Raw genomic sequence first — 26,186 nt, forward strand, 5'->3', positions numbered from 1 at the left:
TCATATTTCAGGGAGAAATGTAAGTCCCACGCCTATGTCTGAGTCAACTTTTAGCTTGGTTTACTTTACATTGATGGCCACAAAATTAAAAGACACCTGCTTCTTGGGCAATGACAAACCTAGACAGCATAGTCAAAGCTATGGTTTTTCCAGTAGCAATGTATGGAAGTGAGAGCTGGACCATAAAGAAGGCTGACCGCCAAAGAACTGATGCTTTTGAATTGTGGTGCTGGAGGAGGCTCTTGAGAGTCCCCTGGACTGCAAGGAGAACAAACCTATCCATTCTGAAGGAAATCAATCCTGAGTGCTCACTGGAAGGACAGATGCTGAAGCTGAGGCTCCAGTACTTTGGCCATCTCATGAGAAGAGAAGACTCCCTGGAAAAGACCCTGATGTTGGGGAAAAATGAGGGCAAGAGAAAAAGAGGATGACAGAGGATGAGATGGTTGGACAGTGTCATCGAAGCGACCAACATGAATTTGACCCAACTCCGGGAGGCAGTGGAAGACAGGAGGGCCTGGCGTGCTATGGTCCATGGGCTCACGAAGAGTCGGACACGACTTAACGACTCAACAACAACTTTACATGGTGGCCCACGCAGGAGCATTCTATTGTGTCCCTAGGGCACCCCAGAGCCTTCTAGCTATGAGGTGGGGATGGAGGCTAGGGGCAAAAAGTTGTTCTCCAACCTCCCTTAGAATACAATGTTTGCCTTACACCATTAGGATCAAGCAATCCTGAAGTTCAGCCTAGAATGGAAAGCATAGCCTTGCACAGCTTAGGCTAAACCTCACTGTCTCTCTCTCTCTACCTCATTACTCCTTCGATTCTCTGGCCGTCTCTCCAAATGTAAAATTGCTCGAAATGGAGCAGTTCGCAGATCAGTCCTGAAATTCTGGGCTGAACTGCCAACTGCTCCATCTACAACATGCTGCCCCTGGTTTCTTTACATCTGGAGGGCTCCCTATGGTGGATGACTGCACGTAAGAGTTTCTGTGGACACCTAGTTTTCTTGCTTCTATTTATGATGTCAAAAGAGTCCTGTATGCGCTTAAAAACAAAATGCAGGGCATGGCACCAAACCATGGTAAGAATCGGCTGCTGTCAATTCGGTTATGATTTATGGTTACTCTTTTCAGGGTTTCCTAGCTATACATCTCCCTAAACCATCATATTGAGTTACCATTCTCATTGAGATTAGACCTGACATTCTGACTTGGCTTGCGGTACAGAGGTGAGAGGAAGCGGGTCTGTTTTATTACAGCTGCTTTCTGCCTTTTGGTTGTCTGGAACTATGTTTCCAAAACCATGCAAAATGAGCAAGAATCTTAGGGCCTATCTGTAGATTATAGATTACCCGTCTTTGGAAGAGAAACTCCTTACGGCCTGAAAGCATGTAATTGTCACATCGGAAGCTTTGCTTTCAGCTTGCAGATCAGCGTGCTTTACTTTTGGATTGTTTTTTTCAGGAGCTCAAAAGTAGCTATGTTCAAAAATCGAATTAGTTGCAGACATTTATCTACATCTTATCTGTGGTACACTACAATTATTTTACATGTGATTATTGGTTGCATCTTATGTATACTTTGGCCCAAAATGCTGCTGTCTTATATGCAATGGCCACAATTCAGCTCCTCTCCTTCCCACTTGCTCTTTACTAGTTTTCAGATGATTATCTGAAAAAGAATTTGTCATCCAATTGGCCAAAGATAATTGTCTTAGCGGACGGATCCTGTGGAGAAACAAGTACAGTTCTTGGAATCAACCCGGAGTACATTGTGGAATCTTGCAACGCTTATGGAGCCAATGCAGTCATTGAGAGACTGGATCAAAGACAGGTAATCATTAATATATAGATAATGACCACCTTTTTCATTTTGGTCCTCATCAACTGCACAGGAGTTGGAGCACTTGCTTGTGCCAACCAGATTGCTTATTTGGCTCAAGTTTCTAGTCCTTGAGTTGGATCAGGGCTACCTCTGACTCCAATCCCTACTTACTGCCACGTTTCCCTGAAAATAAGACAGGGTCTCATATTAATTTTTGCTCCAAAAAACGCAGTAGGGCTTATTTTCAGGGATGTTTTATTTTTTTTTTCATGTGCAACAATCTACACTTATCCAAATACAGTCACGTCATCTTCTTCTGGTTGTTGCACAAGGGCGGAGGGAGGGGTTTTACTTAACTGGGGCTTATTTTTGGGGTAGGGCTTATATTACGAGCATCCTGAAAAATCCTACTAGGGCTTATTTTCAGGTTAGGTCTTATTTCCGGGGAAACAGGGTACCTGCTAAAAACAAGGATGCAGTTGACTCACGTATGGTGTTTAAAAGTTGATCAGGGAGGTTCTTTCTTTATTATAAAAGCTTGTACATTTCCTCCCCCCCCCCACCCCTTTTAAATGATACAGGTCTCAAACAATTATTGTAAGAACACAATGCTATTGGAATTTTTTTTTAATCAAATATTATTATTTGATAGGTAGACAGACAAATGGCTGGGCAATTTCTTCCGGTGTGTGTTCTGTAGCTGACCTTTTTGATGGGAAAATAAAGGATAGCGTAACGCAGCTGGCTGGAGATAATGAAAGCAGTGGTCTAGGAAATCAGGAGCATGTGGGTCTCTTCTAGAAGCACATTACTGGACCACCCTGATCATTCTCAAGGAACTCCAAACTGAAATTTAGAACCACCAGCTTATACCTACAAATGTGGAGAAAGGAGAACAGGAAGCGTGGATTAGTGACACTCACTTAATAAAGCTCATATTCTTACCCACACTCTCTTATACGTAGTCATGCAAGTTACATTGGTCAACACTTCCTTTCTCTGTATTGTAGGTGCCAACCCCAGAGATTCGTGCTCATGGCCTGTGTTTTGATCTCTCTGCTTACGGCATGGATATGTCTGCTATGAGAAAAGAATCCCCCAAGCCTGGCTTCCATCTGAAGATCTATGGGACGTTCCGCAACCGTTACCTCGCTTTAGCATGTCCTGTTTCAGACTCCAAAATTGTGCGGTTCTTGCGCCACACACTCAATTCTACAGTGAGTATCTGAAGCTTTTATTTTCCTCAGTACCAGCTCAAGGAAACCAGCGTTTGGTGGGGACGTAGGAGAGGGCCTTCTCTGTGGCTGCTCCTTTAGACTCTGGAACTCCCTCCCACTGGAGGCCAGGCTGGTCCCATCTTTACTGTCCTTCAGCAAGCAAGCAAAGACCTCTCTTTTCAGACAAGCTTCCTCTTCATGGCTGTCTGTCTGGGAGGGGTTTTGAAATGGCATATTGTGCCTTATTGCTTTGGATCTATTTTTGGTATTGAATTAGTTTACCATTTTTAACGTGATATTTGATACTCTTGAATATTTGAATACTTACTGTTCTTCACTTTTAAATGTTGTCTTTTAATGATGAAAGCTGCCTTGGGCCCATTTTAAGGAGAAAGGTGGGGTAAAAATATTTTAAATAAATAAATAATTTGTTTTGGGAACCCACCTTTGCCATTCATCAGTTTACCAACAGTGGGCAAGTTCTGCTGTTCTAGAAGACGGATAACCATGGATCAATAGGTTGACCATAGATTACCTGACCCCCAAAATACAAAAAACAAGCAAGCAAACAGAAGAGAAAGAATATAACAGAACACAAAAGTTTCTGGAAATCCACCTCTGTTTTGAGATTAGTTTGGCTGGGGTTTTTTTTCTATAGTTGGTGATCTGTGTGAGGTTGGTACAAAATTTCTTCTCAAATTAAATGTTTGCACGCAAGTGAACATATATTTGATACATGCTATGGGCAAACGTGTGAGTCATCTTGAAGAATAGGCCTGCACCTGTTTGCCAGACGACTCATTCAAGAAGATGTCCACATGGTTACTTAGCTACCATCTGAAAGGGAGCCTTGATCTTTTGCTCCAAATGAATCTTCAAATGAGGCTCTCGCGCAGAGAAGCGTATATTGCAAACAGCAAATTAGGACTGCTTTACAGAAGCCAGAGCTCGGGAAAAAATATGTTTTCTTGCTATTAAAAAGTAACTGCCAAATGACCAGCAGAGCAGTTGCAAAGGGACATGTGTATTGGTCAGTGATCTCAGTAAGTCAACACTGGTGTAATTGTGTTGATTCAGTGGATGTACTCCAGTTGGAACTAACCACTGGGCTTTGCCCAAAACTTTCCAGGTAAATAACACCCAGGCAAATAATACTTTAAAGGCTACTCAATGTTTTTGAATTGTGGTGCTGGAGGAGGCTCTTGAGAGTCCCCTGGACTGCAAGGAGAACAAACCTATCCATTTTGAAGGAAATCAACCCTGAGTGCTCACTGGAAGGACAGATCCTGAAGCTGAGGCTCCAATACTTTGGCCATCTCATGAGAAGAGAAGACTCCCTGGAAAAGACCCTGATGTTGGGAAAGTGTGAAGGCAAGAGGAGAAGGGGACGACAGAGGATGAGATGGTTGGGCAGTGTCATCAAAGTGACCAACATGAATTTGACCCAACTCTTGGAGGTAGTGGAAGACAGGAGGGCCTGGCATGCTCTAGTCCATGCGGTCACAAAGAGTCGGATGCGACTTAACCACTAAACAATAACAAAATTCTTTTTTATTCACAAATTCTGGCAGAGTGAAATAGTTCACTCTGGCAGTGGAGTCAGAAAGAAGCTAAACACGGAGCGTAATGACACGGGCAGTAACAAGTGTTGTGTGCAGTTTTTCTGGACCTAGGGAAAAGAACAGGGGGATTGTTTTTCTACCGATCTGCTGTTCAAATGATCTCTTAGATGTTAATTTTTTAAAAACCCTCTCATATTTCTCGATCATGAGAATAAGCTTTTATTGTCCAGGAAACAAAATATCCAGTGAAAGGACATTTCTGATCAAAAGTGCTCGGCTGAATATTTATGGTACGTCCTAACCTGTTGTTGTGGCTAAGAAATAATTAATGAGGATTGCCAATGAATTTTGTTTGGCTGCATTAACCTATGAGAACAAAAACGACACGTCAAGAACATACAGACTTCAAGTACCGTTTCACTATCAATCATTTATAGCAGGCTGTTGATTTATAATGGGTTTTTGCAGCAACTGTTCCTTGCACGCACACACTGCTTCCACCCATATGGGGCCCTTTAGGAACCACCAGCTCCGTTCTGTGTAAAGGGAGGAGAAAGAGGGGCTCATGTTTGCTCCAAGAGCTTAGCTTAGAGGGCTTTAAAGACCATACAAATTAATGGAAAAACATCTGTCCACTTGTATTACCTATGAATACGTAGATACTGGAAACGTTATTTTGTTGGAGTACAAGTCTTAGAAAGCACCAGCTGGCAAGGTTATTTGTAGTCCAACGGGTAATTTTTCCAAGCTTTACCTATGACACGTACAAGGATGCCAAGTTTAGAGATAATTATTCCTTATATAGTTACCAGAGTATAAAATTAACAAACAAACGAAACAAACAACAATGGGGAAAGGTGAGAGAAAAGCTCAAGTCTGAGCACTATGCCCCCTTTCACAGTGATTAGCATGTTGTTTAATAAGAAATCACTCTGGAAGCATTTTAAGTAGGAAAAAAGGTACATTTACTTACGGTCATGATCTCCCTTTACATTCTGAGGAATTTTTAAAAAAGATATGGAATCTTTGCCATGTGGAAGAGAGATCTGGTCATGCCTGCTGCATGGTCAGAGGAAAAAGAGAAGGCTATCAATAGCACAAACTATAGAAGTGAACAAGTACAAGAAGAGGGGATGTGGGCTTACCTCGAACACGAGAGGTGGGAAAAAGAATTTTATGAACAGGTTAGTGGCAAAGGAGGATCAACAGGTTGTGAAGCCCTTTCCGACTGATACCCACTGTCAGTGCATACAAGACTGTCATTATGTCAACAAGTTCAGCACTAATGATGCACTGATATCCTCCACAACACCTGAGGTACTGCAGACACATTTCCTGGAACATGAAGCGTTGTCCTACAACACCAGGAGACAGCAAAGGAGCTACTGTTCCTCTCTCTTCTTTCCCAGTGTAGCTAGAAAAAGCAGCCACTCACTCTGCCTATGAGAGGGCCAGCCCTACTGTCTCTGAAATTGGAAAAACCTATATAGACATTGTAACCTGTAGACACAGATTTGTCTGCTCCCTTTTTAAAGCCAGATAAACCAGCCATCTCATTCACATGTTCTGGCAGCAAATTGCATACATTGATTCTGCTTCTATTGTATAACTGTCAACACAAATATACCACCATCTATGTGCTGCTGTGAGCTCGGCAATCATAGAAATGTAGCGCTAGGAGGTTCTTCAAGGGTCTTCAGATCCAGCCTCCCATGCATAGCAAAAGCATCCCGGGGCATTAGACCTTTGAAAACCAGGAATGATGGTCCAGCACTCTCTAAAGTAGCCCATTCTATGGATAAATTTCTCCTAACATCAGGAAGTGCTTTCTCATAGAAGTGGAATTCTCATTCCTTGCTATTTGAATTCCTTAGATCCTCAAAAGCAGCAGCAAACAAACTGCATCTCTCCCATGTTAGCTCTTCAAATATTTAAAGATGGCTGATAAGGATGGGGTTTTCGGATTTCTTGAACGGCTAATCCCATAATTCAACATTTTGAGAGTTCTGTCCGATAGGCAGACATCTTGTGAGCACCTAACGGTGGCTTTCCCTGGGAGAATGGCCTCCACTGGAAAGCTCTGAGGCTAATCTGGGCCGAGCTGTGACCAAACTTTCTGTCCCTGACCCAGTGCTAGCTGGAAGCTTCCTCTCTGAACAGGAAGCGAAGCAGAACTAGGGCTAGCTAACCCTCAAAGCCTTCCAGTTGAGGCCTTTCTCCAAGGCGAGCCACATTTAGGTGACTGCATGCCGGAGATAATTCCCAGAATGGAGAATTATGAGATTATGAGTTGAAACGTCTACCCCTAATGGCTATCATATCACCTTCCAATGCTTATGCCGTGAGCTCAGGGCTTCTCACAAGCCAGAGACGATTAACACAGCTGTAGGCTTGCCAGCTGCTAGCTCCAGTGATTACGTTTCAGCTCTATTAGCTCTTCACATTTTTCGTCTATGTGCACCCTTTTTTTTTGGAACGGAGCACAAGACTGGCAACAGACAAAAAGGCTCACACACTTATACAAACACCTCAGACAAACCATCAGTCTCAGGCTAGCAGAAATAATCTCATCTTCTTTTGTCTTTCCTGACAACCCTCCACAAAAAAAAAAAAACCCTGTTTAATCTCCTTGAAGGGACTGTGAATTCAGCCGTAGAGCCAGCACTGGGCGCAGGGAGGGGGATTATGTCAATTTTGGCCCACATCTCCCCGTCTCCCGACCAGCATAATAACCCTTTTCACAGACTGTGCTCTAAGCAGCGTTTCTGTTGCCCACAGATAATGAAAAATATATTCCACCAGTCTTTCAATGCCTACAAGATGGATATTGAACCCAGGGTAAATGAACTGACTCTTCATCACATCCAGTGCAGCCGCCGCATTTTTGAGATCATGCTCTCCCATCGGCGAGTAACAGCAGCTTTCATGGAGGGAGACAATGTTGTCGTTACCGTCGAAGGAGAAGCTGCTAGAGTGCTGAATTTTGACACTGGTTAGTCTGCTCTCTCTAAAATAAACCATTTTTTTTTAATGCCTGAAGGAGGAAGAAATAGCTATTTGCAGGATTGTTTGTATGTACGTTTGTTTGATCTGTCACCTGTCTCTGAACACAGATATGGATCCTTCCGATGTGGGGCAGGTGATGGTTGGGAAGGGAACCATGTTTGCTTTGGGGAGGGACACCTCTTTCTGGAAACCAGCACCTTGCCTTGCTCCAAATGGCAGGAGGGGTCCACGTATGTCCATCCAGTAGCTTTTCTGAGGTCCCCTTTGGTTGTGTGTAGTTTTGTGTGTCCGGGTCTGGGTGTGTTGCATGGGCAGGGACACCTCCACCGGAAACAGAGGAGTTTGGGCGGAGATGGGTGTGCAGGCTTCATCTCACAGACTAGAATCAAGTTTTGTCTTCCAGCACTGCTGGCTTTAGATTTGCCTCCCCACTTGGAGAAGCAAATCAATTTCCTGAAAAATTTCCTCAGCCAATGGCCTGTCAACCCTGGTTCCCTCCCCTCCTCTCACAACAAGAACAACAAGCCGAAAAAGGAAGTCTAGACACTTATCATTCCATTAAGAAAGCAAACAATAAACAAACCTTATTAGTACATAAACGCTGTGGGTCCTGGTGGCAGATAATTTCCCTTTGGACCTCTGAAACTTTATTGTGGAACATCCGTTCAGATTTAAAACCGTGTTAGATGTTTTTAACGTATGGGCCAAGATCCAATTTCTGTGAGGGACTGCACAGATTATAGCTTTTGCTTCCTCAATATAGTTGAATCACTCCTTCCATCATGCATCACAATTAGCTAAATTGGCTAGGATTGATGGGAGCACAAGTTAGCATTATCTGGAGAGCGGGGCCCTTGCTATACAGTACCTCTTATAAGGCCAAATAAAGTACATTTCTTCTATCTGGAACAGTCTCCTTTCCCATCCGAAGGGATGCATGTGGTGTGGTTAGGGAGGAAGGGAGCACCTGCTTACAGTAGCTAGCCGGATCAGCTGAATCAACCCTGGTGATTAACAGGGTGACAGATTTTAGAGTACAGCAGTGAAACCCATGACTCCAGAGGCGGTGAACGCTCCAACACTGGAGGGCTTCAAGGGAAAATTGGACAACCCTCTGTCAGATCTGCTTTGATTTGGATTCTTGCATTGAGCAGGGGGGTGGACTCAGTGGCCTTATAGACTCCTTCTAACTCCATGTGAGAGTGATAAGGTCCCGTTGCCTGTCCCAGCTCCTGCCAACCTAGCAGTTCGAAAGCATGTAAATGCAAGTAGATAAATAGGTACCACCTCAGTGGGAAGGTAACGGCGTTTCGTGTCTAGTCACGCTGGCCAAGTGACTACGGAAACTGTCTATGGACAAACGCTAGCTCTATGGGTTGGAAACAGGGATGAGCATTGCCCCCTAGAGTCAGACACGACTGGACTAAATGTCAAGGGGAACCTTTACCTTTCCCTAGCTCCATTATTCTATGATTCCATGTTGCAGCCAGAACATCTTCACATCTGTGTTATAAATTCTACAACAAAATTATATTCCCCCACTTTCTCTCACTCTCTCTATATATAGCAGAAAGAGAGAGAGAGGAAGAGAGAGAGAAAGAGAGAATCCATCATATACTCAAACCAAAATAATTGTTAAGTTATAGATTTACTAATAATGTTGCAAATGTACAAGTGAAATTAGTAAGAATGAAATCATTTTTTTGTTCCTCTCCTTCACCCTGAAATTCACTCCCTGGCAGGCTGTGGAGTTAATCTTGGAATGAGAGGTCTGGAATCAACAGAAGAACTAATCTATAAGGTGGCCACCGCTGTGGACAAGCATGATATCTTTGAAGCACTGGCAGTGAAAATCCAGCATTCGAAGCAAGTGGCAGAAGACTTTAAGCAGAATGGACTGCTTGCTACCATGTTTGAATGACCGATTTATGATGAAACCCCTAGGAAGAACCACAATGGTGTTGTATTTTCTTGCACTTAAGCAGAAGGGAATAAGTCCATTCCTAGTCAAGAAAAAGAGTTAAGCCGCAAATCACATCTCAATGGGCTCAAGGACAAATGGCATATAATGTCATATAAAGATATTTAAAATGGTATGTTGGGGCTGTCTTAAAAACAGTTTGTAGAGGGCAGTTTGTCCAGAATGTGGCAGTCAAGCTATATGTCCCAGGTCCAAAGTTAGAAGGAAATAATATCAGTTTTGTTTTAGTTCCACCGGTTACAAGACTGGCCCTACCATTCGGCATACAATCCTAGGCAATGGAGTGTGGTAGGAGAGGGCTCTGCCTGCCACCAGTGGCACGCGTGCCGCAGGTTCGCCATTGCTGGTCTAGTGGGTACAAAAAGTTGGGGAACTTTAGAGAAAGAAACCGAAAAGAGAAACAAAGAATGGCCTAAATGTTGTTCAATTGCAGGCCTGCAGATACAGTAAAACCCAACTATGAATTTTGCCTTTTCGTTCCCGTTTTTTCAGCACCAAGGACTAGCAAATAATTGTGGGAGGTTAACTTTACAACCATTGAAACAGACCTCTGTTTAGATCCCTTGGTTTATATACTTTAGGCAGAAGCCTCTCTTGTATAGGAATATTCTGGGTTTCTCAATCAGGGTGTCAGTCTTACTCTGTAAGTAGACACACAAGGGGAGGGTACTATTGGGAGTTTTAATTGCAACCTGGCATGCTGCCCTGTGGTTTGGGTGACCGGGATGGACTTTTCAGGGTTAGGGTGACTGTCAATCTATCCAGCACTAACCAATCATTCCCTTCCACCTCTGAGTGCAAATAAAGGCCCGCCTCTCTGCTGAGTGTCTCTTTCTCTTCAGTCTGTTTGAAGTCAGTTTATACTGTTAGTTTGTTATCGATCTATTCATAACTGTAAGCAAAGACATGTTTTTTATTCCTTTCTCCTGCAAATCCCTCAAAGTGAGTTACTGAGACCTTAAGGGCCAGTTAATGAGAAATGGGTGAACAGAGGCTATTCTCCTCAGTGAGTCTCTGTACGTCTAGGACACAACGAAAGGAATTTTGCCCAAAATCCCAAACTTTGCTACAGGCGTTGGTAGCCTAGCTCCCTTTGCTGCCGGTCCTCTCTACAAACGTAGGGAGACAGTCTGAATTCTCTCTGTTTGGAAGTGTTCTTTCTCATCACACAATGCCTTCCCATCATGGCCTACAATCATCATAGCCAGTGTTTGGGAATGTTACTCAGGAGACAGTCTGGAAATTATCATTAAAGGGGTGGGGGAGTTCTCAAAATTATGCTCTCCATGTGCAGAGCTTAACAAGTCCCTCCCATTCTCACATATTTAATTCTGTCACATAGGAAAATGCCAGAATTCGGTGGTAATTACCACTGTTATTCAAGTGGCAGATTAAGAGCCAGCCACACCTTTATACTGTGTAACATCCTCTTAGAAGATGCCATTCCTTTGTGTTTCACAATTACATTTTAAACCAATGCAACACACCAAAGTGCAATCATTTTTTTTAAAGTATACTTCTATGCAGTTCCTTTACAAAGCATTCCCCCGGATCCTGCTCCCAACCAGGGCTGATATTTGATGTAGGAGGTCATTTGCTGGCTGACTGCTGCTTAACAATGAAAGATGAAGAGCAATTGCCTGCTTTATGTACGATTTAATTTGCAACCTAGGAGGTCGTGAGAAGGGCCCATGGGGTGGGTGGGTACGTGGGCAACAGAGCATAAACCCAGCAATCTTTGACTTTGAGACAAATTATGTGAGTAGTCCCGAATATTCCACTTTATTCTCTAGTCTACTCTGCCATCTGGTGCCATTTTCAGTTATTACAGATATGTTTCAATATTTCCACAACGGCTGAACGTGGACAATTACAGCTGTGCCCTGTTGGACGATTATCCCGCTCTACGATGAATCCGCATTACATTGAGGTTTTTGCGATCGCAAAAGTGATCCCAAAATGATGGTTTAAATGGGGGAATTTCACTTAATGATGATCGGTTCCCTGCTTCGGGAACCGATTTTTCGCTTTACGACAATCAGCGAACAGCTGATCGCTGGGTTTCAAAATGGCCGCTGGCTTTAAAAATGGCCCCTGCTGTTTTCCAGGATGGATTCCTCGCTTTACAGGCACCGAAAATGGCCACCGTATGGAGGATTTTTGCTGTATGGTGAGTTTTTCAGCCCATTGAAACACATTGAACATGTTTTCAATGCATTTCAATGGAATTTTTTCATTTCATTTGACGATGTTTTCACTCTACAGCGATTTCACTGGAACAAATTAACATCGTCAAGTGAGGCACCACTGTATATAATCATCATCATCTTATTCTGACTGATTGACTACCCTAACAAGTCAATCAGTCAAATAATTCATTTGTGCACCTACATGCCTAACTCAGTAGAAGAGTTACCAGACTCTGCCTATAGTTTAATGGTAGCAGCAGCTACCATTTGTCATTAAATATCACACATGGCACTTATTTGTTACATTTATATCTCATGTTTAGATGTCTGGCTGTGGAGCCAGAGGTTGGGCGTTCGATTCCCCACTGGGCCTTCTTGACACAGGCTGGACTTGATGATCGGTAGGGTCCCTTCCACCTCTTCAGTTCTAAGATTATTATTATTATTAGATTACTCTACCAAGAAGTCCAAGGAATACAGTCTTATACCCCCATGCATATCCTCACAACCATACAAGGTTGACTTGGTGGTGAGATTGCCATCCGCCGAGGACATTCAGGTAAGGTTAAAATTTCAATAGCATGTTCAGGTCCCCAAATCCTGTCAGAAACTGTATCTTGTTGGTAAGAGAGACATGGTGGCACTGAAGTGTACAATGAAACGGGGTTAAACTCTGCATGGTGATCCTCAGAGGTGCAGGCTGGCATTTACAAGGGGAGGGTTTGCAATAGAAGAGAACCTGAAGTCAATTTTAGCAGCAGTAACTAATTCTAGATTTATTCCCAGCTGCATCCCTCTTTGCAAAGCCATTAGTACTATACAACTCATACATTTAGCATGTAACTGAAACTGAAGAAATAGACTCTTATGTCCACTCTGTATGTGTCCTTATGGCTGGTTGAACCTCTTGGGCCATTCAACCACAGCTAGCATTTTGATGAAAACATAAATAGAAAGAGAATGAGATAGACCTAAAGAGTGTTTGCTTACAGGGACTGCTGGCAAAACATTCACTAAAACCAAGTGGTTGCATTTCACACCTCATAATGATTTATGGCTCCTGTTTGGTGTCCAGTTCTTTTGGGGCTGGGTTCCCTAAACAGAAACAGGATTAAAGGAAAAACAAAAGAGGAACCACAGCAGGTGGTCAAGAATGGGAGACTTCACCTGCGGACTTTGTTCTGAAAAGTTGGTCATGGATGAAGGAAAATGCAGTAGCTGTCGATCCCAGCGCGATTATTACATTTGGCAACGACTTAAGAATTGAATGCACTGCTATGGACATCCAGCATGTGCATATTTGGTATTTCAGGTGTTTCCCTGTGGAATGAATGGCGATGATGGGGCGACCAAGTGGAAAAAAAATACACAAGGGAGCAACACCTGCAGCTCCAGCCATTGCTTGGGAAAGGAAACTGCCCCCGGGGAAAGCTTTCCAGCCCCATCTACCCTTGCTGAAAGGTCCCCCCCTTTTTCCCCCTTTGGTCATCCTGAGTCGCAGGAACTAGCAAGACCACGACAGAATGGATGTCCTTCCGATGCCCAGCCATCCTCTTCCCTTTCATCACACTCCGGAGCTGGGGGGGGGGCGGCGTGCCAGTTAAACACACACACAAAGAGAGAGAGAGCGCACTGACTATAGATGCCCATCCACATAGGACACACAGAGAGAGAGAGAGAGAGACAGATGACACACACAAAGACACACACATCTCAAACTCATTATATAGATGCCTATCCACATTGGACACGGACACACACACACACACACACACAGAGAGAGAGAGAGAGAGAAAGAGAGTGAGTGAGAGAGAGAGACTTCTCAAGCTGACTATAGATGCCCATCCACATAGGACACACACACACACACACAGAGAGAGAGAGAGAGAGCGCTGACTATAGATGCCCATCCACATAGGACACACACACACAGAGAGAGAGAGAGAGAGAGAGAGCGCTGACTATAGATGCCCATCCACATAGGACACACACACACACACACAGAGAGAGAGAGAGAGAGAGAGCGCTGACTATAGATGCCCATCCACATAGGACACACACACACACACACACAGAGAGAGAGAGAGAGAGAGAGCGCTGACTATAGATGCCCATCCACATAGGACACACACACACACACACAGAGAGAGAGAGAGAGAGAGAGCGCGCTGACTATAGATGCCCATCCACATAGGACACAGAGAGAGAGAGAGAGAGACAGACGACACACACAAACACACACACATCTCAAACGCATTATATAGATGCCCATCCACATAGGACACACACACGCACTTCTCAAGCTGGCTATATAGATGCCCATCCACACCTACAGGCAGAGGGACAGCATAACCCCCCCCCCCTTCCTCCTCCTCTTCCTCCTCCTCCTCCCCAGCCCAGGATTTCCCGGGGAAGGTTCCCCTCTGCAGGCGGCACGTGCGCTCCCTTCCCTCCGGACTCCATTTCCCGGCGCGCCCTGCGCTCCCCGCGCCCGCTGATTGGCCGAGGGAATCCCGGAAGTGGGGCGAGTGGGCGGGGCTCTTCTTCCTGGCCGAAAGGGGGAAAGCGGCGGGAGCAGCGGCGGGGTTCGCCTTGCCTTGCCTTGCCCGAGGGAGAGACCGGCGGCGTCCCGGCTGCTCCTCCTCCTCCTCCTCCTCCTCCTCCTCTTCGAGGGGTCGATGGCGGCCCTGAAGTACGCGGGGCTGGACGACACCGACAGCGAGGAGGAGCTGCCCCCGGGCTGGGAGGAGAGGACCACCAAGGACGGCTGGGTCTATTACGCCAAGTCAGTTCGCCTTCCCTCCCCCCTCGGAGAGCCCCCCCTCCTCTCTCCTGACAGACCCCCCAACACCCCCCACACACACACACACACCAGGCGGGGCGGGTCCGTCGTGGGGGGGGGGAGAGGCTGGTCAGTTTCACCCGCCTGCCTCCCCTCCCCTCCTGGTGCAATTGACCAGCCTCACCCTGGTCAGTGTCTGGTCAAAGGGGGGGGAACCTTCTCTCTCCAACTGGGTGAGCAGGGGATTCCCTAACAAGTCCGTCGGTCCCTCGAAGAATTCATTTCTGCCCCTACGTGCCCAACAATTGACCAGCCAGCCAGTCCATCAGTTGTGTACATGTTTGTCTGTCTGTCTAATACTCTTTTCTATCTGTCTGTCTGCCATCTATCAATCTATCTTAACCGACCAGATAGGCGGGAAATAAATAAATAAATATCGTCTATCAATCTATCATCTATCAATCTATCTATCTATCCCATATTCTTTTCTATCTATTTATCTGTCTGTCTGTGGGTCTAATACTCTTTTCTATCTATCTATCTATCTACCTACCTACCTATCTATCTATCTATCTATCTATCTATCTATCTATCTATCTATCTATCTATCTATCTATCTATCTATCTATCTATCTATCTATCTATCTATCTATCTATCTATCTATCTATCTATCTATCTATCTATCTATCTATCTTTTCTATTTATCTGTCTGTCTCTCTCCCTAATCTATCTATACATCTATCTGTCTCTCTGTCATCTGTCTATCATCTGTCTAATATTCTTATCTATCTGTCTGTCTGTCTATCTATCACAATTCTTAGGACCAAACGATGCTGTTTGAAGAAATGTTCATAGAAAAGTTTTTATCAGTTTAAATGAAGGTTTGCAATAAGCCTTCATTTAAGCTGATAAATGAAGTACTTTAGTAGAAGTAAGAATTATTCAGGGGGAAAAATCACTTGTGCTTATTTGTTTTTAAATACTACACAGTTTTGTTTTTTAATTTTAAGTTATGCATTGCATTTCTTGTTAAAAAGGGGTTGGGTGAACAAGTGGTGAGAGGCCAGAGGGGTTCTTAAAAAGAAAAAAAAGAAAGTACATGCCAAAATGTTTGGGAATTGCTGACTTAGAGTATTAATTGCTGTTCCTGTTGGTCTCTTATCTGTAACTGTTTTGCTTGGAGTGAAAGGGCTCTGGCTGAGTGTATCAATTATCAAAGGTTTCATTCTGTTACAGTTCCTGGTGTTTAATATTTTGTTGGACCCAGTAAACAGTACAAGGAGCATTGTTGTGAATCGAATGATGAGCTAGGACTTGAGATCTGAGTTCAAATCCCCACTTTGCCGTGGAAACTCACTGGGGGTGGTGCTGGCACTAGTAAAACCCTCTTTAAACTTCTCACATACCTTAAAAATCCTATTATGGTTGCTCTAAATTGGATGTGACTTAATATCCTAATAGCACAAACAGTACAACTTTGTTGCGATTCCGTAAATAAACACAAATCATGCCGCATGCAGAAGCCCATCAAGTATTCTAATTTCCGTAAAACAGCCCAAACTGTTGTCTGGGGTAACTTTAGCCCTGGAAAAGGGAACAGGCTGAATATAGGCTCACATCTGTAAAAACCCAAGAGTTAGCAATGTAAACAGGTGTGCCTGTAAACCTCGTTATCTCTTCCTGCTTTTAGTTAGTGGTAGGGTTAGCAGCCGTTCTTGCAGCATTGTGCATTTGTGGGGTTTTTTGCTTCAATCCTAAAGAACTGACTCAAGTTTTGCCACTTTGGCTCAAGGCAAAAATAGGAACAAAACATAAGAAGCCATAGTTACGATAGGATGTTTCTACCAAAAGATCTTTCAGAGACCCAGGTAAGCTTTTTGAACTTAAATATAATCCTAGCAGCTACTCCAGACACACTCCTTGAGTAGTGTACGGCTGGGGTTACATTGAAAGGCAGACCCTGATGTTGCCTTGGATATTATTTGTGAAAGCTTTCCTTCTTCGACTCAGAGGTGAAACACTTATTATGTGAAACGGTAGTCTTAGCATCCTCAAATTTGCTTTTAAACAATGGGAGCTAAAACCAAAGTGTTTTACTTCTGAGCATTTTTCATTCCGGTTCTTTTCTTGATCCACTTTCCCTTGTAGACTACCATCCTCCTAAATGAGATTTTAAAGCCAGGTCTGGGAAGCTTGTGGCCCTGTTGTTGTGGGACTACAACTTCCAATGTTTTCGACTCTGGGAATAAGTAGCCTTGTGTTGCAGTAGTCAAACTGCAGTTCTGCAGCCCAGACTCCGCTCACAACCTGCGTTCAATTTCAGCCGCTTAATGTAGAGGTTGGTAAATTGAGAACCCAGCTTGCAGGGTGGGGGTGATGAGTAATTATGTTGTAAACTGCCCGGAAAGAACTTCAAGCACTATGGGATTGTCAGATGACTCCCTGGAAAAGATTCTAATGCTAGGAAAGTATGAAGGCAAGAGGAGAAGGGGACGACAGAGGATGAGATGGTTGGATAATGTCATTGAAGCGACCAACATGAATTTGACCTCTGGGAGGCGGTGGAAGACAGGAGGGCCTGGCATGCTCTGGTCCATGGGGTCACGAAGAGTCGGACACAACTAAACAACAACAAAAATAAGCAGCACACTTGGCTTTTCCCCCCTTTATGCTTGTTAAGACAAATGGGAAGAGCAGTCCAGCAACATCTTTGTGGCAGCACTTTGCTCACCTCTGTTTCTGAACATTACTCATTTTGTTCCTTAACAATCTGGTGGAGAATGTGGGGGGAGGGAGTTATGACTTTTCAACAGGTGAGAAGTATTAGCTTGATTAGTTTCACTTTTTAATTAAGCCAGTTCTCTGACTTGCTGGTGCTCAAAAGATAGCAAGGCAGTACAGTGTTTTAGTTGAAAAAGGTAATAGGCTAATGGACTGGCTCAGGTACTTTTCGTATTGAATATACATTAGTGACAGTATTGACAGACTATTGTATTATGAAAAATAATTATTAAATGTGTTTTAAAATTATATTCTTTCAGTCACCTGGAAGAGAGAACTCAGTGGGACCATCCTAAATCTGGGAAACGAAAACGAGTTGCCGGAGGTTTGTGTTTGTTTTCTGTTGCCTAGGGCTAATAAACCAGGTTTCGCTTGGTCTTGCTTTGGGTATTCCAGATAAAATACAGAAAAGAGCAATGCAAGCTTTTATTTTGCAAACAATTTGTGTGTTGCTAAATGCATCCATATAATTGTAAAAAAAATGGTAAACTTTCAGCTATTATTGCTGTGAGATGTAATGCGAGAGTTCATACAGGTAACTTTCTTAAAGGGTAGAAAGATGACAGCTTGAAATTTTGTATCATAGGATGTCTACAGATTGATTATCAAGTGACTTCATCCTGGCATGCTTCCTTTCAAATCTGGAAGGCTACTGGACTACCAATCTGGACTACAAGTCCAGAAAATTCAAATCGCACACTTCTAGTAAAAAGCAGTAACCACATCACAATAAAGTCACAGTTTTACAGTGTAATATCCACTGCTATGGATAAACCTTCAGAATGCAGGTGTCAGATGATCAAACAACAGCTATTGAACCACTGGATCCAAGAATAGGTATTTCAGCCAGTTTATTTAGCAGTTTATTCTTCAGAATTTTGTGTACGCTTAGTCTGAAGTTCAGAAAAAACAACAAATGAAGCTGTGTTTTCCTTAGACAATACAAAAGCAAAAGCAGGTGATACATTTCTTAGATCAATTTTAAAAATTGCTAGCTTTCTACTTATATTAGTCTTTATCAGGCTTGCACCAATATATTCTGGGTTGTATAGAAAAAAAGATACAAAAGTCTCCAGAAATCATGTCAATGTCCATGTCTGGTCTATTTCTTAAAAGTGAGTTCTTAAATATAGACTGCAAACATAAAACAGGAGTGTAGGTTTCAAATACAGTGGCTCTTGTTGGATTCTGTTTCCCAGTTCATCAAACAAAGGGCTTCTCTCATCTCAAATAAATGGCAGCACTATGTTTTATGTGTTGGAAGAAAGAATCCAACATGAGCCACTGGAGCGGAATTTGAAATGCATACTCCTGACATATGATTGCAATCTCGACGCGGACATCTACCATGCCTGTTTTTTGTTTGTTTGTTTTGATTTACTTTCATATGTTTCTTTCTGCACAATATATTGGTGCACAGTCTGATGTAGGTACAGGTTGAAAGCTAGCAGTTTGTTTGCTTGCTGCTTGTTTGTTTGTTTATACCCTGCCAAGGTGGCTTCCAACATTGAAAGACAGTATTTAAAATTGTAGACAATGAGTATACGATGGTGGTTAACACCATTAAGAGACAATATTTAAAGCTCAGATCAGTGAGTATAAAGAGGCACCTTGCACCATTAAAAGGCAATATTAAAGCTAAGAACAGTTAAGTACATAAAAAACCCTCCAAATGTCACTCTGAGAAATGAAAAACACAGGTAGCATTAAAAATCCAGTCAAAGCACTAATTATTATTATTATTATTGATTGTATTTATACCCCGCCTCTCTAGTCATTTCGACCAGTCTAATGCATAATAATCCATCTAAAAATCACACACAGTTAGCTAATAGAGGTATCACCTGCCCTTTCATTAATCTGAAGTTAATGTGTTCAGGATTATTGTGTTACAAGAACATACAACCTGTTGATCACACACTGTTGATCTGCCATGGTTTCTCAGCCTTCGGTGGCTGTAGTTCTCCACTGTTCTGCCCCATGCTTTTTGACTGCCAGCTTTCAGATGAAGATAATGTGATGACAAGGGCATGCAATTAGACTATTTGAGCTGATAGCCAGGCAGAAATTGTGCTTCAGTGCCACTGAATGGGTTTTCTGGTTTGTTTGTTTTTAGATTTGCCGTATGGCTGGGAGCAGGAGACGGATGCAAATGGACAAGTTTACTTTGTTGAGTAAGTGAGAACTGTGATATATGTCCAGAGAAGTTAAGATGTGTCCCACCTAAACACTTTCATCGTTATGATGATTGCCTGCCCTACTCTTCCAGATGTCCTACCCTTTGAACGGAAATAAATGGACAGCGCTGTAGTTACACTAAAAAACTGAGCCATTAAAAAACAGGCATTTTTAAAGAAGTGACATCAGTAAAACTTAATCTTGGTGAACAATTTAGTAGCCAGAATCTTATTGCCAAATTTCACTTGCCCAAGGGAAGTCGTGGTTCAGGCGACATCATGGGACTGAGACAGTTGTGGTCGCCCTGCTGTTACAGGTGCCGAACCGGGGAAGTGTGGCCCTGTCACCCTTAACCCTATCAAGCACAGTATCCTCTTGGACCGCTTGTTGGGACTAGGGATGGGAGGCCTAGCATTAGGCTGGCTTCATTCTTTCATTCTTTCCTGGATGGCTGGTGCCAGCTTGGGGAAGCTGTTTCGTTCCCATGGGACACTACAATGTGATGTTCTGCAGAAGTCAATCATCTCCCCTTTGCTGTTTAATATCTGTAGGAGGCTGCTGGGGGAGGGCATTTGGAGATTTGGAGTGTGTTGTTACCAGTACACTTAAGGGCAAGCAACTCTATCTCCCCTTTTCCTCTTCAGCAGGAGAAGCTGTACAAAACCTATGGCATTGTCTGGCTGTGATTATGGACTAGATAAGGGCAAATAGGCTGGAGTTGAATCATGACAGGATGGAGATCCTGCTGCTGGGAGGGCATTATGATCGGTTAGAGGGTTGATCTGGATGGGATCACACTCCCCCCAAGGATCAGGCCTGGGATCTGGGTGTGTTTTTGAACCCAGCCCTCTCAATGGAGAAACAGATCTTGGCCAATTGAGCCTCCATAAGCAAGTGAAAACCTGCCTTTTTACCCAGGCCTTTACAAACCTCACCTCTTTGTAATATTAATTTTGTACTTAGTTTATGCTGGCCCATGGTTTGCCAAATGAGTTTTTGGTTTTGTATCCTGATTCCCCCCCCCCCTTTTAATGTATAGCATAGTTTTTGTTATTTTCTCTCCCAACATCCTTACGCTTTTTCGTTCTTTTCAATCTTCTCGCTCTGCTTTTCTCCAATATAGTAGAGATAACATGCAACACAAATGTATTCTCCTTTTCTGTCCCCCCCCCTCCCCAAATTTGAACTGTTTAAAGAATTCTAGGCCCTGTAGAAAAAAGGAATATGTGAAATTGTCCCCATCCATGTTTCAGGTGGCTAGGTTTCTTGAACTTGCAGCTAAGTGGGACATGGGCACACATACATATAGTCTCATTAGTATAGATACAAAGCAGACTTTTAAAAAATATAAATACTGTACCAAACAAAAATTGGAAAAAAGAAACCCACAAGAAACATTGTGGCACCTGAAAGACTGTTGCATTTCAGCTTCCGTGCATACAGTATATGTACCTCTTCAGACATCCATGAAAGCTCACATTGGAAGATAACATTAGTCTTCAAAGTGCCACAATGTTTTTCTTTTATTTCATTTCTTTTCAGTTTTTTCCCCTCTCAATAGGCTTGCATAGACTAATTTGGTTACTTTGTATAGGAAGTATTTTTATTTTGTTTTGTTGTGAACTGAACAAAGTAAGTAAACAAACGACGTTCTCAATTACGCTGTGTTTCATGGCAGGAGCCGCGTCGAAAATAAGGTTGATTTGATTACCAAAATTTTGCTTCCTTGCTTCAATGAAAGGGATAGTGGATACAGTGTCTTAGGGTGTCCAAGAAAATCACATGGATAAAGGCAGAGTGGTTGCTGAACTCATTGTTTGCTGAGTGCAGCAAATATTATTATTAACAATATTAATATTCAGTATTATTCTGCAGAATAATACTGAGTATTATTATTCACTAGTAGCAAAAGTCTGCACCCCTGGCAAATGCATTTTTGTTTTTACAACTAATTTTTTGTGATTTGTTTTCACTCTTTATTCAACCTCCTCCAGTTGTAAATATATATATTTTCTCAATTATGACTCTATCCCTTATTTTATTGGGTAATTATATTTCCTGGGCACTTTGAGGAGTGTGATTCTCCTTGTTTTTCACATAGAGACAGAAGTGAAGTGATATAAAAACAAAAATAATTGTGGCTGGCAGTGTAGGAGATCCAGTGTGTAGCATGCCCGTTGGTGACATGTTACTCTGATGTATGTGTTCATATGAGTAAAATTAAGAATATTGTTTCTTCTTTTTTATTTAGTTCATTTCACTTACAGCTCTCCTTTCCCCCAGTTCGGGAGCCCATATATTCTCTACAGAAATAATGTATAGTATCTGTTCATGTAGTAATATGTTGACAGAAAGTATTTTCCAGTGTTTGCATGGTTATTGAAAGAGGAGACTCTGATGCGGAGAAACATTTCTCGTTTCTTCTTTAAGCCATATAAACAAAAGGACAACCTACCTGGACCCAAGACTGGCATTCACAGTGGAAGACAGTCCAGCGAAACCCAGCGCAAAGCAAAAATACGACGGAAGTACAACTGCGATGGAGATACTTCAGGGTCGGGACATGAGTGGAAAAACGGTCATAGTCACTGGAGCGAATTCAGGAATAGGTAGGTCAATATTACATTTAAAATTTGAGCAAGGTACTTCAACTGAGTTAGCAGGCGTTGCATATCTATGGATTTCTTTTATGTTGATTTTCTAGTTTTCTTCCTTAGCAGCGATGTGATGGGTCCGGGGTGGTGTAGAAAAGTTGAACAATTCTACATTTATTTTGTGACGGCAAGTGGAGAAGGGGATGACAGAGGATGAGATGGCTGGACAGGGTCATCGAAGCGACCAACATGAATTTGGCCCAGCTCCGGGAGGCAGTGGAAGACAGGAGGGCCTGGCGTGCTCTGGTCCATGGGGTCACGAAGAGTCGGACATGACTAAACAACAACAACAACATTCTTTTTATTATTATTATTGAATTTATACCCTGCCCATCTAGACACAAGTCTACTCTGGGTGGCTACATAGCAGTTGAAATTTGTTTTCATTCTAGTGCAATGTGAATTCTCAGCATTCTAGGCGATACACCCAGCAGTGTGAGATTTGTTTGCACATTTGATCACATGCTCTCCATCAATAGCCCTTCTGCCCTTCTGTGCATTCTTCCATTGCTGCCACCGCTTCATATTGTGCACATGGATCTTTGCAACAGACTTTTAGCGAATACGGAGTTCTCTTATAAAACCATATCCTTTTATAAGAGCTTGCGTTTTCACTGCCTCCGCTATATAGGCTGCAATACTACGAAAATTCCTCATGTATGCTTTTAAAAGAAGCCCATTGGTTCTATTTATTTTATTTTGAAATGAAAATGTGAGTGTTTTGTTTCTGAAATTTTGCAGCATGGAGGGGGCTTGAAGGGAGCAGTTTGGGTTTTTGGATTTCCCCAGAAACTGCTCCTCTACTTTAAACCATTTACTTGCAATCAAATTGCACTGAATTTATGGAATCCTATTTCCAAGTAAGAATTCATCTGTACAGGACGTTGTCCCGGTTTAGATATCTACATTAGCATTAAGTTGCAAGGTACGGTTATTCAACAAATGGAGATGTGATATGGCTCTTAAGAACTACATATTATCATATGATGGCTTAAATCAGTGGTCCCCAACCTTGGGCCTCCAGATATTCTTGGACTTCAACTCCCAGAAATCCTGGCCAGCACAGCTGATGGTGAAGGCTTCTGGGAGTTATAGTCCAAGAACATCTGGAGGCCCAAGGTTGGGGACCACTGCCTTAAATGACTTGTTCTTGCTTGATCTGTACATAAAGAAAGCTGTAGATAATTGTCTAGCATTTGAGGGCATTGTTGTCAGTTATCATGAATAGCTTTTGAGTGAAGTGTAACTGTCTCAGCTTTGCATCATAGATGTGATGGTCCTGTCAATTAAAAAGAATTCTAGAGTTTCATACCACACACATGTATGGGTCAATAAGTAGTGTGGTGTGTCTCCTGTGGTGACCTAAGTATTATTGTTTTTTCAAGAAGAGAATTACTAGAATAGATAAAAGGGGAGGGGAGAGATGTTTTGGCATTTTAAAGCCTAACTGCTATATTTTAACGTAAGCTTTTTTGTGGAATACATCCATTTCATCAGACATAAGAGTACAGAGGCCGCATGGTTAAGACATTCAAGCCAACCTGTAAGATAGAAGGGAAAGTGGGTTTTGTTTTGTACTGTGGGGTTTTCTTCTCTCCACCCCTGAACCTGCCCCAGATGCTTAAGCAACCTGCTGGAATGATCTATTCAGGAACAAAGAGGGTTGTAGATGTGGGATGTTGGAGGCAGGGCCTTGTGGAGACTGACATGTGTTTCTACTTGTGCAAGATGTCTCTGGATCTAAACGCGCAGAGGTAGTAACTGGCATCAAATAATGAACTAATGCTCAAGGTTTCACAAATGAAGCCCACTTGCCTTTTTGAAACTTCTGGCTGAAACTCACTTTCTAGGTGCAAAATTCTTTGGGGCTAGGAAAGAGGACAAGAAAATAAAGTCTTTCAATACGTCACTTTGTTTCCTTTTCGAAATGAGTTTTTAAAGTCACTGCCAGGCTTATTGGTCCCCCTTATTTGTTTACTGTGAAAGGTCTTGAATTATATATATACATATATACATACATATACATATATACATACAGTGGTGCCTCGCTTAACGAGCGCACGTTTAACAACGAATCCGCATAGCCGATCTTCGCATTGCGATGTTTTACAAACAGCTGATCGACGGTTCTAAAATGGCCGCCAGGTCAACAAAATGGCCGCCTGTAGCGTTTTCGCGCCCTGCCCTCGCTTACCGGGCGGCGAAAATGGTGGCCGGATGGAGGATTCCCCACATAGCAGTGAGTTTTTCCCCAATAGGAACGCATTAAACTGAGTTTAATGCATTCCTGTGGGTTCCCCCCCGCGCATAGCGACGAATCCAGATAGCAACGTTAATCCTGGAATGGATTAACGTCGCTATGCGGGGCACCACTGTGTGTGTGTGTGTGTGTGTGTGTGTGTGTGTGTGTGTGTAGTATTGCACAGAGAAGTTGATCTATAGCAGGTCTATAGAACGTGTTCCTTCCAGATGTTGTAAAATTGGGACTCCCGTCATCCCTGATCATTGGCTGTTCTATCTGGATAATGCTGGGCTAATGGGAAGGGCAGTCCCAACAACATTTGTAGGGGCAGGTCTTCCTCACTCTACTTGGTTACAAAATGATGGTTTCTGATGGTTTCAGGTTCCGAGGGAACACGGCCAGCCATCAGACAAGTTGGCAGCCTAGGTATAAATGTCTGCTCCTGACTCACCCAATAGCAAGCTAAAAAAAACACCATTAAAGCTTCTACCTGGAATTGCTGCAAGAAAGATCAGCAGGAATGAAACATCATCCAGAACAGCAATCAAAATGTAGCTTTCTTCATACCTGCTGGCTAGAAGGACACTCTTAATTGCTGATTCGGAACCTGGAGGATAACTAAAGGCCTGAAACAGCTGAAGCTGCAAGCTTTAGTCTTCACTTTTCAAGCTTTGCAGAAAACAAAGAAGATGAAAATGGGGCTGAACTCCTTAGGAACGCAGTTCACCAGTCTACACCCAAACGTGGAGCCCCACAAGATTTTAAACATGGGCATGGAGCCTTAGGACCGAAGCCATGACACCTAAGTTGTTCTAGAGACATTGTAGGGAACCTTGTGAGTTTCGCCAAGAAAGTCCAGCTAATTTGTTCTCAACGACGAATTCACTACCGAATCTAAGGGAAGAAAAATCCCTGTATCCCAAGACGTATCATGAGGAACATTGCAAAGATACCATGCTCCTTATTCTTTCACCAATGCACAAAGAGCTGACCCAAAATAGAGATGGCCTGTCCTTTTTTTTAAATTGATGATAAAGAAGGAAGGAAGGAAATATACAACAGCCTGAAAAGAACATGCAACAAATCTGTGAGAGGTTCTAGATCTCCATGCACCAGGGGAAGCAAAGAGAATCGACACTGAGTGACAGGTGGACTCAATTCACAATGGGCCTCAGAGAAGGTTGAATAAAACAGAATTAGAGAGGAAAGAAATCAAAAATGAGCAACTCACCAGGTGTACTGAACTTACATAATGACAGAGCCGCTAGGAAGGTGAGCTATTGAACAATGGTTTGCCCTGGCGCCTAGCCGCAGGACTGTAGCAGTCATGGGTTTCTAGGGTTGTCCCCACAATATTCTGCTCTTTCCATGATATAACCTATTGCTGCTGCTGGGGGTGAGGATCTGTACAAAGAATCTAGACCCTTCGGCTCCTATTGTTGCCTTGTGGCTGTCCAGAGGGATTGGGCCATACGGTGGACTGATCAGCATTTATGAAACTTGGATTATTGTTTGAAGATGAAGCTGCTTGGAATCTGGGAACTTTGTTTATCTAATGCTAGACATATTGATCGTCTGTATAACGTAACTGAGAGACACTCAAATTAACAAGTGGTTCTGATATTTATATTGAAGTGGCATCTGTGAATGCCTCTTCAATATAAATATCAGCAGGCTGAGAAATGTAAGCAAGAATATTTTTGTTCCACATGCTGTCAAGTGCATTCTGACTTTTGATGAGCCTTTTCCAGAGTTTCCTAGTAA

The 26,186-nt window shown here is 42.9% G+C and overlaps 2 protein-coding genes across 6 annotated transcripts in view; both read left to right on the plus strand.

The window, feature by feature from the left end:
* The first annotated feature begins 778 nt into the window (after nt 1-778).
* Nucleotides 779-13,166, plus strand: LOC144584405 (uncharacterized). Its single transcript, XM_078380480.1, has 4 exons — nt 779-1,838; nt 2,840-3,046; nt 7,387-7,600; nt 9,357-13,166. The coding sequence occupies exons 2-4, from the start codon at nt 2,897-2,899 to the stop codon at nt 9,533-9,535; spliced, it is 543 nt and encodes a 180-aa protein (XP_078236606.1). The 5' UTR covers nt 779-1,838; nt 2,840-2,896; the 3' UTR covers nt 9,536-13,166.
* Nucleotides 13,167-14,323: 1,157 nt separating this feature from the next.
* Nucleotides 14,324-26,186, plus strand: part of WWOX (WW domain containing oxidoreductase) — a 605,441-nt gene continuing 593,578 nt past the window's right edge. Inside the window, exons 1-4 of one of the 5 annotated variants that reach the window (XM_078380482.1) lie at nt 14,324-14,569; nt 17,609-17,673; nt 19,465-19,522; nt 21,957-22,135. In XM_078380482.1, coding sequence (XP_078236608.1) covers nt 14,463-14,569; nt 17,609-17,673; nt 19,465-19,522; nt 21,957-22,135 — 409 coding nt within the window. In that variant the 5' untranslated portion in view covers nt 14,324-14,462. The remainder of the gene's footprint in view (nt 14,570-17,608; nt 17,674-19,464; nt 19,523-21,956; nt 22,136-26,186) is intronic. The other 4 variants (XM_072980597.2, XM_078380483.1, XM_072980599.2 and 1 more) reach the window with 4 other exon arrangements.

This window comes from Pogona vitticeps, chromosome 10 (assembly GCF_051106095.1).
Source record: "Pogona vitticeps strain Pit_001003342236 chromosome 10, PviZW2.1, whole genome shotgun sequence".
NCBI lineage: Eukaryota > Metazoa > Chordata > Lepidosauria > Squamata > Agamidae > Pogona > Pogona vitticeps.

What these genes read in the sequence shown, in the direction of transcription:
- LOC144584405 (XM_078380480.1), top strand. Translation starts at nt 2,897, where the DNA reads ATGGATATGTCTGCTATGAGAAAAGAATCCCCCAAGCCTGGCTTCCAT. An exon ending in GCCACACACTCAATTCTACA is followed by an intron (nt 3,047 to 7,386) that starts GTGAGTATCTGA and finishes TGTTGCCCACAG; the next exon opens with ATAATGAAAAATATATTCCA. An exon ending in AGTGCTGAATTTTGACACTG is followed by an intron (nt 7,601 to 9,356) that starts GTTAGTCTGCTC and finishes ACTCCCTGGCAG; the next exon opens with GCTGTGGAGTTAATCTTGGA.